Source organism: Amblyomma mixtum, chromosome 2 (genome assembly GCF_055824585.1).
Source record: "Amblyomma mixtum isolate Tamu chromosome 2, ASM5582458v1, whole genome shotgun sequence".
Taxonomy (NCBI): Eukaryota; Metazoa; Arthropoda; class Arachnida; order Ixodida; family Ixodidae; genus Amblyomma; species Amblyomma mixtum.
In genome coordinates this window covers 109678891-109695813 of record NC_143013.1, presented here as the reverse complement: position 1 = coordinate 109695813, position 16923 = coordinate 109678891, and the positions used below count along the sequence as shown (strand labels likewise).

Below are 16923 nucleotides of genomic sequence, written 5' to 3'. Positions count from 1 at the left end.
ATATCAACACCACAAAGAGCAACGAAATGCCAAGTTTCCCTGCTCAGCGTGGCTATTCTGCAGCGTCTTGATCGTATCTGGAGAGATTTTAGTCATGCGTGAGAAACGATCTAACGAGCGCTGCTTTGTGCAAAACCGCTAAGTTCTAGGAGATGTAGTAAACAAAGGAAGCAACTCAAAAAAGGATTTTGAGCCCTGAATTCCCTTCCCGTTTCCGAATTCCGTTCCCTTGGGAGGAAATGACCCCCTTCACCCTAATTCGCCAACAGCGGCTGACAGCCATCCATCCCTTGTAATAAAGGTTTTATTCACTCTATCATGTTTGGGCGCAATGAACTCCGGCGTTTACAATGAATTTCGCGCCATCTGGCTTCGTTGTGAAGCCTTTCTCTCGTTTCGCGTTCATTAACGCCATCTGTCGAACTCAAACCTCGTTCCGTACTTTGAAGGAAGGCCTCCGAGACTAACATGAGCTGGGTGTGGGTTGGAGTTTCAGAGGCCATACTGCCAAATTCGCTGATTTCAAACTACTTTAACAGGTGGCGGCAATAGTCAAATAGCGGCAATAGTTGCTGAAGGCATAGGCAGTAGTTGATGCGTGGGTAACGTCAGAAACCGTGACAATAACAAATTCAGCTTGAAAAACATGACGTTTAACGAACTCCGCCAATAGGTCAATATGGGCTAGGTCGCTTCTCTTGCCATTTCTATGCTCTCTTCGTCGCATTTTTTCCCCCATGATTGCACCACTTGTCTCTATTTCAGTTTTGATCTCTGTTTTCTTTGCAGCAACAAATCTGCTTCGTTTATCTCTTACTTTTGATTGGCTCGTTATCATATGCTTCGTTATTCTGCCTCTAAGTGAAAATGCTTTCGAAACTGCTCCTAGCTTCATTTGAACGCGCTTCTGCATATTTTCGTAGTAATTAATTACTTTGAGAGAGCTGGCACTGCTAACTCGTTCATGTCAATTATTTTTTGGTTCTCTGCCAATTAGGAAACATGCCGTTTCCTGACTGCTCTTACCCTTCCTGACGCATACTAGCACGCCAGCGATTTTTAAACGCCGGCTAAATTTTCTGTTCTTCATTAAAGGGCTTCTGTGTACCTTCCTGGCTTCTGTGATGCTATTTAAGTGGTTATGGGGGACTGCGGCTGTGTCAAGCTGTCGATCGCGACAGCTTTACTGCTGGCCTCCTACGTCGTGTATTTATTTGGTCCAGATAAAGGCGATACCAGTATTTAATCGCCATCCTATGCGAAGAAATCTTGCAGATGCTATTATGAAGCAGCGCGGATGGCAACTCTGAACAACGCTGGCGGATTTAGGCCTGCGCATTAGGTATCACATACATAGAACCCTTCGTTTTCGGGTAAAACCTAAGTTTACCGATTCTTGCACCCAGAAAGATTTCTTAAAAATCAAGTTAAACTCGATCAATTTCTCCCCGAAAGTGCTCCTTCTGGAGGACACGCAAGCGAACTGGATTGCGGGGGTTGTTATAACATAAACATTTAAATGAAAGGGCATAAAGTGTGTACTTTTTCTTGAACAAAGCTGCATACCCCGAACGGAAATCAGGACATCTTGCGCTTATTCCAGATGAGTGCTCGTTGCATGAGTTGATGAGCTTAAACTTCTTTGAACGCTTGTTATTCGTGACTTGGCTTAATTTGAGGATAAGTTCGAACAGTAACTTATAGAGGCGAGTGCTGACCAAGCTAGCATTTATTCGGCATCATTTTATCAAGTGATATCCACGGTAACGAAGTCCTGCTCCACGGCTTTTGCGCCTTTAAAATAGCCGCTGTGACGCTTATTGACTGTTTTCGCATACAAGGCAGGCAGTTCTCGCAGGCACGCGATTGGCTGCGGGGTAGTTGCAATAGTTGAGAAAGTGTAATGAGAAAATATCTACTTTATGTACAAGTTTTTCTGTGCAACCAATAATTTCCACGTTGATTGTGAAATACTGAGCAAAAAAGATGGCATTTTATGTCCCGCATAAAAACCAGACCACGCGAGAGAGTTGTCCAAACGAAACTGGTTCCGCTGGTGCTTTCACTGTGCTAGCGCAAGGTGCAGACGACAGTCCAGCGAACAGTTGGGCAGCGACCAGAGAGACGTTATTTCAAAGGTCTATCGATCAACGCCGTGTCGGTAAACAAAGCGGGTGGTTCGCCACAGGTGGGCACGACTGGGAGTGAAAAGTAGGCTTAGAGCCCATTAGAATACATGAAAGCAAAAGCTTTCAAAGTGTTTTATGGTGGTACAATGCACTTGCGATGTCGTCCCTGCGTGCAGAACAACTAAATTCATCCTAGAACTCGTTCTGAAAGTATGAACCGTTATTTTGGAGGCGATAAAGGCCTTTAAAGTAAGTAAATGAAATAGAATGAATGAAGTGAAATTAACTGTATTTTAATGCGATAGCGTTAAAGGTTTCGTTACCCAGAAAATCGGGTGTCGGCCTTGTCGGCGTCGGCGTTGTGACCGAAAAATCACTAGCCTGGCTTTGGCAGGTGGTCCTCAGAGAGCAACCAAGCAGGCAGGTATGGCACCTAGATCACGTGACATTGCGGCGTCATCACAACCTGGCCACCGGACGGGAGCAAACTACCAACCGTGGCAGGTGGCAGTTAATGAATGGTCGCTCGGGAAGAGCAACCCGGGCCGCACAATGCCTATAGCCTTGATTTGGGCTTGTTGGTCAGAATGCACATTGGAAAGCAGCAGCGCGAATAGACAAGGACAAACACAAAACAACAGGACTGGCGCCAGTCCTGTTGTTCTGTGTTCGTCCTTGTCTATTCGCGCTGCTGCTTTTCAAGGCCCACCGCTGGGAGCACCTGCCATCGCAGGGCAGTGGCACTTCGCTTAACCGCTGCACCACTGCGCTAATGTAGAGAATGACCTTCTGCATATATGCGAATTAACCCATTAGGTTATCGCGTCATGGGTGTGGCTCCTGACGCTGGGTACGAAACGGGAGCGCGGCCCTTAAAAACACATGTACGCAAGACATTCAGAAATATTTTTCTCTTTTCACAGAGCTCCAGGCGCTAGGGTGAGCGTCACCAGTCTTGCTATGCTGTTGGTGTTGTAGACGGGCCTGTCGGTCTTCTGCTCTCTTAGCGGCGCGGGTCTTATAGGAGTTGTGGAGAGTGGTAAGCCACTCCTTAGAATGCATTTCTTGTTCCCTGATGGGCTCTCCTTCCACGATGATTTCAGCAATGGAGCCGGCTACGCCGGGCGATGCACTGGGAGACGGTGTTGTTAGGCTTAGCGTGGCGGCTCACCGGCGCTGAACCGGGTCGCTGATAGCCAGCGTCCTGAGCGGTGTGCATGAGATCATCGAGCACTGATGTCGCTTAGCACACTCCCTTCCATAAAAAGGAGTGCGCTAGAGGACGGCTTACTCCCTTTTTACACCGATATAGGCGCATTCATATTTAGAGCGTAGGAGTGAAAGAAGAAAGAAGACATGTGACACAGTTGATGCGTCATCTCCTTTCCTCACAAACTAATTTTTTTTTCGGGGTTCGAACCCGGTTACTGTTGCGCGTGGTAGGCGTAAGGTATAAGCGGTCGGTGGCAGTGGAAGGATGTCGAGGGCCCACCAGGGACGCTGGGAATTTTTCACAATTCACGAGAACCGTGTTGTGCGTTCCCGACGGATGCGCTCCTATAGAAACTGCTCCTGCTGCAGTTGCCTAGGACTCTGAAGTGTGCACGGTGTAATGCTTTGCTGGCCATTTGTGATACACGACCCCTGTTGTGGACGTGCCCAGCGGGTACGTTAATGCGGGAACGTCCGCTTGATCTGAGAAGCGGGCTTTTCTCGTAGAACCGTGCATCTGATTTCGATAAGTGGATGATAGAAAGTGGTTTACAGAGTAACTGTGTGAATTTCTTGATCTGTACCCATTGCGACTTTGTGCCCTACCTCCTTAACTCGGCAATGATATATTGGCGTGCATCGATATATGCAACAACCGATCTATATAAATTGACTGCCAGTCATATTCGCGGCGCTCGTCCAATCCACAGCTGCATATATTGCAATTTACTATAAGCATCGCGAGCACTCTCTGCTCGTTGTGCAAGCAACTTGCAGTGCCTAAATCTGAAACAAACGCAGATATCGAAAGCTGCCGAGATGTAGTCATACCCACTGAACACGAAACATGTTAGAGAGATCTTTGAATACCTAGAAAGCGCTTCAAAATCTAAAAGCTTTTAAGATGTGCGTAAGGTTTCTTGCTCCAAATTTACGCCGCCTGGGCGTTTAGCTCAGGCACACAAGAGATCACTTTTTAAGCCTGTGAAGGCCCCGGAAAAACATTTACAAGCCGTCGACCGTCAGCTGTAAGCCATCTTCTAGGTATATAGCGTGCAGACGGAATCTTCACGACGAAAGTGTTGCGACCTTCCTCACACAATCAATTTTCTGGTGGTAGAGCCATCGCCGTTGGGAGCCTTGGATCTTCGGTACAAAGTTTCATGGTACCGAGCACGGCTGGAACGACGATAAGCCCGTGTCTGGACACAGCGGTACCACAAGCTTCACTAGTTCATTCGCAAAATTAGCCGCCACAGAAGTCGGGGGCTGAAGTGCACTGAATGAGCACGCGTGGCCACACAGATTATCCAGGGATTACTGAGACAACGGTGCGAATCGTAATACTCTGCTTCGCAGTTTGGCGCAAATCTGGTGGCGCCATTAGATGAACACTGCGTTTACCATACATCTAAGCAGGATATCTGATGATGATGTCCTCAGGCTTAAGTTGACATGGAACGTTCTTCTTGGGATTTTCCCGCCTAAAATCCGGTTGTAACCGGTTCCATTGCCCTTATATAGTATGAAGGAGCTTCTAAATCTTAAAAGCTTTTATTATGCGAGCAAGGTTTCTTGCTCTTTACGAAACCACAGGGTGTTCCTTCTTCTTCTTCTTCTACTCAGTAAACATGGCACATACCCACGCAGGGAGATTGGAAAAGGTATGGGGGTGAATTCCAAGGAAATATATGTGCGGTTAAGAAAAAACTGCTTAGAATAGTAGAATGACTGAAACTAAAAAAATATATTAATTGTTGAAATTTTTAAACATATTAAACAAATTAGAAATCAACTTGCCTTCTTCTTTCAAAATGAAGTTCACGTGCAGACGCCTGGGAGATACATATTTTGAAATATAGCGCCGTATTTGTCAGTGGAACCGACTGAGGATATTTCGGTGTTTTGGGGCAGTAAAGGGGTCATTCCCGTCTTTAACTGAAGTACACGGCAGGCACGCCAACTGAACTGCACCGCACCGATAATGAACAAAGGTTCACAAAACTGTGACATATAAAACTGCCTTGATGGGCTATCCTGATGGCCGGCAGATTATTTTATGACATCAAAACCTGTCCACCGTGGCTGGGCTCCGTTTTGCAAGCAACCTGCCCCCCCCCCCCCCCCCCCCCCTATCGTTTCTGCGCAAATTCTGTGTGCAATGATTTCTGTGCGCGCAAATCAACTGACTTGGATTGTGTTGTAGACTTGTTGCAATGGACCTCTTCCGCCTCACTGCCGGTGAAAGCGTTTATCCCTGAGCAACTTGCCTGCGTAAAAGGAATTATCCGCGGTGTGGATCCCTCCGCTACACCGAATTTCTTGAATACTTCCATGACTCCGGTGCTGGCATCCTCGCAGTTTACCGCTGCAGCAGAGAGGCTGGGGGCTCTCGTATACCAGCTAAGTCAATTGTCGCAACATTTGCAGGGTCCTTTTGCCCTTGTGAGATCAAACTTTGGCCTATTGTGTACCGTGTGGACCCACTGTAGCCCCGACCTTTGCAATGTACTAATTGCTGGCGGTTTGGTCACAGTGCCAAATCTTGCAAGTCCGCAACGCGCTGCCGCGTTTGCTGCGGTGATCATGCATCAGACGTTTGCACTTCTGCGTCGTTTAGCTGCTGCTTTTGCTCTCTGATCACAGAGTTGACGATCCCACCTGCCCGAAGCGTGCCGATGAACAGAGTGCCTTTTATATTGTTCAGCGTGACAGGTGCTCGCGCACAGAAGCTTATGCCCTACTTGACAGAAGACAGAGCTCGTATACGCGAGTATTGTCCGCACGACCGCCAGTGACGTGGAGACAAGCTTAACTAAGTCGGTTGTTGCTGCTGTGGAGAAGGCTGTGATGGTGTACATGACCGCATGATCAGTACTCTCAGCGATGCGTTGTCACAAGTCATTTCCGCGCAGGCTGCTTCATCGGCTTTAGGTAACCTCACCTCGTCTACCTGGTCTCCCTCCAATGCAACCGTTGACAATATTCAACCAACCACTCCTGCTTCCACGCCTGTGGGTGTAAATGACTTTGACCAAGTCTCCCTCTCCAACGTTTGTCACTCAGATGTTGAAATGACATCTCCATCTCAGAAGCGTCGTGCTTCCTCTTCTCCTTCTAAATCTGACCATCCACATATTAAGACTAAGAAAGGTTCGCCTGGAATTCCAAAGAAATCAGGTGTGTTGAAAGAGGCTGTCGCTGCTGCATTTCATTTTTAAAGGAATAATGATGGCGGGAACATTTGTACTCCAGTGGAATTATCGCTCTATCTCATCTTCTTTCCACGACTTACAGCAGCTCATCCTTAAACATACTCCAGAGGTTATTTTACAACAGGGATCGTCGCTCACTCCTAATCGTCCATTCACAATTAAAAATTTTAAAAACTGATCACCCAACGGTAAAGGTGGGGGCTTGTTAACATTGGTTTCAGCGACACTGTTTCATCGTGCTAAAGTGTCTCATAAATTATGCGACCTGATTGTGAGATACTTGCAGTTGAAATCCTTATTCCGCAGTGTGCCCCTATTAAAGTGACAAATATCTACTTCCCCACAGGTGTCCATAGAATTTATGGGCTCGATGCTTTAATGTGCAACAACAAAAGAGTAGTTCTGGCTGGGGACTACAATTTGCATCATGTTATTTGGGGTTTCAGAACAGACTACAAGGGGCATTTACTTTGGTCTTGGTTGTCAGAAAATGATGTGTGCTGTTACAACAGTCGTGCCACAACTTACATGAGGGCAAATTCTCAATCAGCTATTGATTTAACGTTAGCTGTTAATCGTACTGCAGTATCTTCGTGGTCTACAATTGACTACGGTACATCAAGTTACCACTACCCAATCACTTTCACTATTGCGTGCAGTCCGCTTAGGGCAACTGGTTCCGCTCAAAAATTATCAGTAATACTATTTTGAAGAAACTTCTAGGCGAGGCCTTCTCATCTGTTGTCCGCTCGGATAAATCTGACCGGGGTCTTCAAGTATTAACTTCCGTGTTAGATGCCACTCAGCGATCAGTCTTTACAGTCCAGTCAAGCGTTAAAAATAAGACTCCTTCAAGCTGGTGGAAAGAAGACTGCGCGAGAGCCTATCGCTAGAGGAAAGCCGCATGAAAGGGCCTAGCGTATAACCAGTGCCCAAAGAACTGTATACAGCACAAATCATTTGCAGCTTCTTTTAAAAGAACGGTTCTAATGCTAAGGATGATTACAATGCAGTCTGAACATCTATTTGACTAACCCAGTAAACCGGAAGTCTCTTTATAAATACATGGAACGTTCTTATGTGCTGCCCTCTCCTCAAATCTCTCAGTCCACAGTATTGACCCCTCGGGGCGAAAAAGATCAACTAGAGCCCATAGCTCAAAGCCTTCCTGCGCGTTTTCATGCTCGGACTACCTTTCCATCAACCCAGTTTCATTTGGGTGCAGACTTCACTGAGGTCTCTATATCTGATTTAGTGTCGGTAGTTAATTGCGTGCAGTCTGCTGCCCATGGGATTGAGGGAATAACAATTGGCATGCTGAAAATACTAATGCAAGACTTTGCCCCGTACCTCTTGCATATTGTGAACTGGTCTTTGGAAAAAGTGGGGATTCCACAAAATTGGAAAACGGCGAAAATTATTTTATTACTGAAAGAGCAGGAAAAGGGTTTTTATCTCGACAATATTCTGCCGATTGCTCTCACATCAAATTTGGTTAAGCTTCTAAAACGGGTAGTCTTCAGCCGCCTCACGAGTCATATTCGGACTCTCCAAGGCTTTAGCGAGGTTCAGTTTGGTTTCCGCCGTTGGTGTTCGATTTGGACCGCGCACATTGACTTGGAGAGCCATATTAATGTTGCTATGAGGCAAAATGATGTATCAGCTCTAGTTACTTTAGATATTGTACAGGCGTATGACAGCGTTGAACGCAGCATTTTGCTTCATAAACTAGCTGATGTACAACCTATATAATTGTACCGCTTCGCGTGGATAAGGAAATTCTTAAGGACAAGATCATTCTTTTGTTCTAAGGGTACGTTAACTTCTAACACATACGCCCAGTCTAGAGGTGTCTCACATGGCTTCGTTCTTTCGCATTTATTGTTTAACATACTAATGCGTGGGTTCAGCTTAAGTTAAGAACAACGCAGCAAGCTATGGAAAGGAAAATGATAAGTGTAACGTTAAGAGATCGGAAGAGGATGGGGTGGGTGAGGGAACAAACGCGGGTTAATGACATCGTAGTTGAAATCAAGAGGAAGAAATGGGCTTGGGCAGGGCATGTGATGCGATGGCAAGATAACCGCTGGTCCTTAAGGGTAACGGAGTGGATTCCAAGAGAAAGCAAACGTAGCAGGGGACGGCAGAAAGTTAGGTGGGCGGATGAGATTAAGAAGTTTGCGGGCATACAGTGGCGGCAACTGACAAAAGACAGGGTTAATTGAAGAGACATGGGAGAGGCCTTTGCCCTGCAGTGGGTGTAGTCAGGCTGATGATGTTGATGATACTAATGCGTGAAATTCCTATTCACCTGGTCGTCAAAGTTTATGTGCATGTGGACGATATTTCTTTTTTCGCTTCTGCCAAAAATATTCATATCCTCTATAAATTACTGCGAGAGTATTTAAATGTTCTGCAAGTTTGGCTAGACGGCCTGAAGTGAACTTTAAATGTCAACAAGTGCGCCGTCGTTGTTTTGCCTCAGGTATCCCGGACTCTTTACATTTCTTTGTTGTATCACTCTATCCTACTCCCGCAAGTTGATTCTACAAAATACTTGGGCATTATATATGACCCGCATTTAGACTAGCGGCCCCACATTAGAAGCATTGCGCTATTGCGCTTAAGGGTGAGCGTGGCCTTGGCCGGTTGGTGATGATCAGCCACAAAAAAATTGGGTATGCATCGGGACACTCTACTCCTTCATTGTAAAACCTATGTACGGCCAGTAATTGAATTCAACTCCGTTCTCTTTTCTGGGTGCTCAAGATACAAGCTTGAAACCTTGTTTGTTATGGAGCGGTGGGCTCTGCGCCTTTGCTTAAGTCTGCCTGAAACAGTGGCTAATGCAGTGTTGCACTTGGAGGCGTGGATACCTGATCTGAATTTGCATTATCGGTGAAGCGCATACGACGAGGACGAGATGAGGGAGAGACACAGCGCTATCTCTCAGACGCAACGCTAGTTGTGTCTGTGTCTCTTCTCGACTTAGTCGTATGCGCTGTACCGATAATGTCTAAGCAACATGCTCAAGCGTCTGCCTTGTCTGAATTCGCAGTTTCAGCTCCTCACTGTGTGGATGTTTTTAACGCCTTTGGAGACTGTTCCTGGATTGACTAACCCCATATTTACAACGAACCCAGCTCTCTTCCTTGATATTACATGACCTCGGTATAAGCTCCCTCAGGTTATGTTCACTAATTCCCTGCTGTCGAAAATTTCTGTATCAATAAGTTCTTTAGTGCAAGTTAACCACAGGCGGCCTGATACGGCACTCTCCTTTGACAACACCCTCCCAGGGAACGCTAAGAATCTGCCTGCCAATGTGTTAAATGAGCTCGTAGAGGAGTACCTAGATAATATTCCCAATCATATTGCCCTTTATACAAACGCCTCCCAGCAAAATGAAAAGGCAGCATTGACATTTACTCAAGGGCTCTTGATTGGAGTTATTCGTTTTGGGCCCCTGACTATACACCTATTTTTGTCGCTGAGTTTCTGGGCATTGAGTAGGCCTTAATAAGGATTCCCTGCAATATCTCTCAGGTTATTATACTCTCAGACAGCTTTTTCGTCTTGGCAGCGCTCGAAAAATCGAGGGATGCTCCCATGAGCCGTTCCCTTCAATTTTTTATTCCGCCACATATTACAGAATTACGCTTTTACTGGGTTCCTGGGCTCTGTGGCATTGATTCGAATGAGAGGGCTGATTTTTTAGCAAAGTCCGCCCTTGATGGACCTAATGTCCCGTTCGTCCTAAATACTGTCTACTTGACTGTAGCACGCTTTCAGCGATTTCAGCGTCTCCACTCCTTGAGCCATGAGTCTCTCTTTGCTGCAGCAGATTTTCAACACCTGGCATTTCCTTGGAGTGCGCGGATGTGCAGTTCCAGGCAATGTGAGGTGTCCATGACCCTCTTGCCATGCAGAATACCGCGGCTAAATCTTTATTTACGTCGATCAGGATTATCTGTAACCGATCTTTGCGTGTCTTGTGGCGAAACTGAGCCCATAGATCACTTCTTCCTCTTCTGCCGGCAGTTCGCTGCTCTCCGTAGAATTTACTTGGAAATCCCCCTCGCTCGACTCAGGCTTCCTCTGTCTACTTCGAGTCTCCACTCCTTCGGGGCAAGCGCCCAGGGATATGCTCTGAAACCAGTGTGCGATTATATCCGCGACTATAGAATTTCATCACGTCGATTCCTCCGCTTAATGTGAATTCACTACCGTTTCTTTTCCGTAGTTTTTATTTTGCCCAAATTCTAGCTTTAAGTCCCAAAATCAGCCAAATACTCCACTCCTCATACATGAGTGTGTTTGTATTCCTATGCACCTTGGACAATCCCCTGCCGTGGGTCTGAGAACATCTTTAAGTCTTACACCTTTAAGTCTGAGAACATCATCATCATCGTCATCCCCATGCGCTGCCGCGTTCTATTCTCGCGTCTCGTGCCTCGCGCAGAACGAGCTCGGGCCGAGGTACGAGCTGGTCTCCGCTTGCGCTTCGGTCTCCTGCCTTCCGAACAATGCTCATCGCAAGACCCTCGGTCCAGAAGGCCGGGACATCATCGGAATACTTTCGCAAGCAGCGCCGTTCTACGCCTACGCCGCCAATGTCGTCCGTGCCTCAGGAAGAGCGTCCCCGGGCTCTGCCTTCTCCCGGCGCCGACTCCGACGATGACGTGGCACCTTCCACTCCGTCGCTCGTGGTGACCGCCGAGGAGCCTTCGACGCCAGAGAAGGAGCCCGTGGGGTATCGTACGTCCATCCGAATGCCTGGTAAGTTGGAGTATCTCGTCTTGTTCCTGACCGATTTAGGTAGTCCGCGATTACTAGGAATAGTAATGCATGAAGTGGACGCGCTGATCAGGCTTAGCAACTGCTTGACGCCACTGCTCTTCAGGTTATTTAAAAGCCAATGGGGAAACCGACACGCTTTGTACGTAGTCATATTAGCACCAAATGCCAGGTGCCTGTTTCCTGACCAACTACGAAGGCTCTGGCCTTTTACAGGTTGCTCAGGCGGGGTTTATCGGTTCCTCAGTTTGCAGCAAGTGAATTGGTCGCGAACCAATATTACGCACATGGACGACTGCACGACCGAAGTCTCCAATTCCCCAAACTTTCAAGTCTCTCGTATACAAATATCAAAAACTGCTTCCCGACCTTGCGAGGCGTTTGCTTAATTCCTAGGGCTTCTCAAATTAAAACAGTACTCGATAATATTTGAGGTTTTTTAATTCACATTCACTGTACTCATAGTTCTCTACTACTGTACCTGTCATTTGACTTGATTAGGGACAGGCGCCCACTCTTTGTGCAATCATTCCTTATATATCTTTGTTTTTTTTTTGGTGTTTCGACCACTTCTCCCACCTTGAAGACGAAGCGGCCGCAATTGCTGAGACGTCGGGCACGGAGGCAGCGCTGCCGGTAGAGTCCACGGCAATGACGCCCATGGACGACTACTTCGGAGAGCTCCCGCAGCAGCTCGTCGATGGCAACGCCGGAGTCGGAGCCGGGCAGCAGCAGCCACCTGCACCGCGAGAGGAGTGGCCAGAGTTTTTGGCCGTTGAAGCCGCGCTCTACATCCTGACGCCACCGTCACACACCCCGCGGTTCCGTGAGGGCCACCAGGCAAGCACATCTGGCCGGGGCGTACGCTGCCAAAGCGGTGCTCACAGCGAGGCGCAGGAGTAGCTTTATTCGAGGCTGCAGCTCTTGGGCAGCGTGATAGAAAGCGCTCGCTGCTCCAAGGCTCGTTGGCCATCCGCTGAGCTCGCGTGAAGCCACACACTCAAGGGGGAAGGGGCTAGTAAGACATAAGGGGAGTCGTTGGCAGCTGCATTACACATAGGACGCGTTCTGTGTCTGCCGTGATCTCGGCGGTTGGGAGAGTGAGCAGTGTCACGCCATCAGATTCCGCTGAGAATTCGTAGAATGAATAGAGTTTTGGTCGGGAGGGTGTGCGCTTGTTTCGTTTTTGAATGATGGTCGCGGTCTTGTCGATGGACACTTCTTAAGACACTTCTTAAGCACTTCTGTGCACGGGGTATTCTGAGCCCTTGATCTTCTCGACCGAAGCCGTAATTAGTCCACTGCATGTAGGGAAAACCCCTGAGGTTGACTGGAGAAAAATTAAGGTAGTGATTACTCATTGGCATCCACCTGAGCTCACATATACGGGTCCAAAGGAAAGCTTGGAGCTTTCTCAGACGCTTCGAAGTTGAAGAAAAACTGATCTTGCTCCGGGGTTAAAACCGCGGCCACTTCCTGCCTGCGGCGGTCTCTCTTCCAATTAAGCTAAACAGGAGAGCAAGCAGATGTTAACCCTAGGAAGATTAGTTGAACAACTCGGAGGGAGAACAGTAGTAGTGCTACACAATTATGAAAGCCCCTATGAAGAAAAAGATGTGAAGAAGAGAATAACTGCTCAGTAGCATTTCTTTGTCGTTTTATGGCTGCGCCCGTGTCGATGCTAATGAATAATTAGCATAATTCTAAGTCGTAATCACTAACGAAATGGCGAAGGGATTGCCAGTCTGCGCTGATGCCATTTGGTGCAAATTTCCTTACATTTGCAGCCAAGCTCCCTGGTTTCACGGGGGGCAAACCAGAGTCTGTAAACGGAAAAGGCAGTGCCGTGGCGACCTCTACCATACATATAAAACATCACTGAGAGCTCCACATGGAATCGCAACGCTGAATATGAGAAAGGCTATTGGGCCTACACCCTAACTCGAAGCTCGATTCTAATTGCCTTATTCAAAGGTTTTTTCATTGAAGAGGTGAGCGAGTGCTCGAAATAATATTCTAACAGCGAATCAAATATCCCTCTAGTGGACTTGTAGAAGTAATAAAATAGTGCGAGTAAAAATTACACGAAACGAATTAAATATGTCCTCAAGTTCTCGAATAATTTTCGAATTGTAGGCGGGCAATTCGAATAAAGCACGCTGTAGCTGCCACGTGTCGCTCTTCACAGGCAGTCAGGTGATCAGCGCGTCCGCGCAAGCCGTGCATATAAAAAAAAATTGTTTTTTTCAGAGAATGAACAGCGCAAACTAGTGTTTAGTGTCCCGACGTGGTCCATTCGTGCGGCGGCATCCATAGTGCTCGAACATTGCCTCCAACTTTAGGTGAGGCGGCAGGGGTCAGACTGGTTTAGAAAACTGCCGTGATGCCCTATATCGCATTCCATAAGTGATGCGCAGCTGTCGCCTCTGTTATCTATGAGACGTGGCGTTAGTTTATTCGCTGTCGTCACAGTAGCAAAACGTAGTTTGCTTATACGAGAGGACGGTAATACACGAACGGCACCGCTGCGTTTAGTCACGGCAGTGCCTTAAACCTCCTAATTCATTCATTCATTCATTCATTCATTCATTCATTCATTCATTCATTCATTCATTCATTCATTCATTCATTCATTCATTCATTCATTCATTCATTCATTCATTCATTCATTCATTCATTCATTCATTCATTACCTGGGGTAGTCTGCCTTGCTTCAGCCGCGCTCTTTAAATTTCGACCTCACCACATATGACCGGTAGTTATTAGACTGCTGTGCTGCTTGCATTGCGCTTATTTTCATTGCAGTGCGGCAACCCCCACTGCCCCAGGATGATGCGCCGCGGCCCGTCGTTCGAGAACTGGTTCCGCCGAGCACCGGCCCAAGGCGGACTGCTGGCACTCGTCAATCCAGGACCCTACGGATTCCGGCGAGCCTTCTAGTCAAGTAAGCGCTTGAGGTGCATCTCTCCGGCACCACCCAACGACGCGTTGTCATTTGCCACTAGTCCATCACCATATGTGCAATACCCGTACCCGTGTGATCCAACCTGGTACTAATAGCGATAATCTGCTTATTTCATGGGCAGCGGATTACGGTATTTGGCGCCTAACGCTTCTGGCACCAGTGACCTGAGGACGTATTGTGTAACGCTTCCTTTCGTTTTCTTCTTTTTTGTTTCTCTGCCATTGATGTCATTCGCCACTTCCTACGTCACCGTCTACGCCAGTGCGTCACGGCCTACGTCACTAATGACAGATGATGACAAGCAAGGAAAACGAAACTGACTAAGAAATGTGGCCCTAGGTGATGGTCAGTCTGGCACTTTCCATGCGGTGCTCCGAACTCATAGACGGCTCAGCCCCGTCGAGTTGATTCTGTTCATACCGCGCTGTCAGTGTATATTGGGTGTCCCAGCTATATGTAACCAAACTTTAAAAAAAGTCAAAGTGTCCTAGTCCAGTGAAACCAACTGAGGTTTGTTCATAGTGGCATGGCCTAGTCTTGAGTATTTTTTTCGCTCTTCAAGGTTGATTAATTAGTTAAGTTTAATTACCTAACTTCAATTATTGACTTCAGGAAGAAAGTGTGAATTAAAAAGTTTTAGATCGCCTCGAAAAACCGCTTGTAGTGCTGTTTCCACCAAGTTACGATCTACGTAGCTTCATTTATTGGCTTTAAAAGAAAGTTATCACGTGACCAGCTGCTCGCTCACTTCTCTGCCTTAATGTGCTCCCAAAGTCTCACCGAGGAGAGGACTTCAGAAAAAATAGATTTTATTCTTTAAGGCGGGTCTTGGGACGTTGAAGTGGCACAGTTGTCATGTGGAAGCTTTTTCTTATTGTGCGGGTTATGGTTAAAGGGCGGTAAAAAATCTACTTACGTAATTATTACTTTGCTGCAAATGTTTCAGTAAGCTGTTTCTCAAAGCGATCTACAACTTTCCATTGACACTTTGTTCCTCAAGTCAATAATTAAAAAGTTAGTTAAGCTTAACTAATTAGTCGACCTTGAAGAACGAAAAAAATACTTCAGACTAGGCCAAGCGACTCTAAACAGCCCTCAGCCCCGCCGTGGTGGCTCAGTGGTTACGGCGCTCGGCTGCTGACCCGAAAGACGCGGGTTCGATCCCGGCTGCGGCGGCTGAATTTCGATGAAGGCGAAATTCTAGAGGCCCGTGTACTGTGCGATGTCAGTGCACGTTAAAGAACCCCAGGTGGTCGAAATTTCCGGAGCCCTTCACTACGGCGTCCCTCATAGCCTGAGTCGCTTCGGGACGTTAAACCCCGATAAACTATAAACTAAACTATCTAAACACCCTCACTTGGTTTCAGACGGCTAGGACATCTCGTGTTTTTTAAAAGCTTGGTTACATTTAGCTCGGACACCTGGTATATGCGGACGTTAGCCCAGTGCTCCCCTATTGGACAGAGTTATCTGAAGGTTAATGAAAAGGCTTGAATATAAATTGAGGGCTGAGCAGCAAGCTGGGCGAAACGATAATACAAATGTAACGTTAAGAGATAGGAAGAGAGCAGAAATGGCTGGGGAACACGGGAGTTACCGATATCGTAGCTGGAATCAAGAAGCAGACATAAGCAGAGCGTCTAATGCGGGTGGCAGATAACCAGCGGGCGTTAAGGGTAACGGAGTTCATTCCAAGAGAAGGGAAGCCCAGCATGGGGTGGGAGAGAGGTGGGTGGATGTTATTAGGCTTAAAGTTATGGGGCGTAAGGTGGATGCAGCTGGCACTGGACAGGGTTAGTAAGAGGGCTGATGATGGTTGAGTAAAAGATTTCTCGTGTGGTGGTCGGCAGGCCTTCTACCCTTCCTGCCTTAGAGCAGTGTAGCGTGGAGCTGCACTGAAGGTGACCAAGCCCACCTCTGGCCCGACCAGTTCTAGCTCTGTGCCGGTTTGATTAATTCCTCGTGCTTTTGCTGTGCTAAAACGCTTGTTTGTACCATGCAGAGTTTGCAATACGGGTTTGTGTAGTGGATGATTTCATTCAAGGAAGGCAATTTGACTGAAATGCACTCTTGCCTGTATCTGCCTCGAAGTTCATCTATGAAGGGACAGGCGCACCACGACGAAGCGAGGCATGACAAAGGGCAAGATTATCATAATGCGGGCCAACAGCGATACTTCTTTCATTAGCTAATGGCACATCATGTGAACTGCAAGACCAAGTTGAGCGACTTAGCGCTTTTGCTGGTCGCACAGCGTTGAACTGCCGGAGCCATGGATTCCCTATACAGAGGCCTGTCTCACTCAGTCGCTCCAGAAATGAAGACGTCGATCTTATTCCTTTGAAACCTGAGGAAGCACTGTACGTTTTAGGCGCTTTAGAGGACCACTACGTGAAGGAACTCATTACTACCTCGCAGTGATGTTTGCGCGTGTGGACAAATGTCTCGCTCGCTTTCAGTGATCTCAGAGTTTTCTTTATATGCGTCCATTGCAGACACACTGAAAGAAAATGCCACGGAGCAGAAAAGACTAATCCATTAATCTCTGTATGACTAACTACAAAATCACCTGCGTCGGCTACTTGTCTGTGCATGGTCGTCGTGA

The 16923-nt window shown here is 47.1% G+C and overlaps 1 protein-coding gene across 1 annotated transcript; it reads left to right on the top strand.

Moving 5' to 3' along the window:
* The first annotated feature begins 11169 nt into the window (after positions 1 to 11169).
* LOC149360542 (uncharacterized) lies at positions 11170 to 14293 on the top strand. The gene is made up of 3 exons (XM_089567869.1): positions 11170 to 11335; positions 11940 to 12193; positions 14159 to 14293. The coding sequence occupies exons 1-3, from the start codon at positions 11170 to 11172 to the stop codon at positions 14291 to 14293; spliced, it is 555 nt and encodes a 184-aa protein (XP_089423995.1).
* The last annotated feature ends 2630 nt before the right edge of the window (positions 14294 to 16923 follow it).

Coding starts and splice junctions, on each gene's coding strand:
- LOC149360542 (XM_089567869.1), top strand. CDS start 11,170: ATGTCGTCCGTGCCTCAGGAAGAGCGTCCCCGGGCTCTGCCTTCTCCC. Junction 11,336..11,939: donor TACGTCCATCCGAATGCCTG/GTAAGTTGGAGT, acceptor CCCACCTTGAAG/ACGAAGCGGCCGCAATTGCT. Junction 12,194..14,158: donor GGTTCCGTGAGGGCCACCAG/GCAAGCACATCT, acceptor TTTTCATTGCAG/TGCGGCAACCCCCACTGCCC.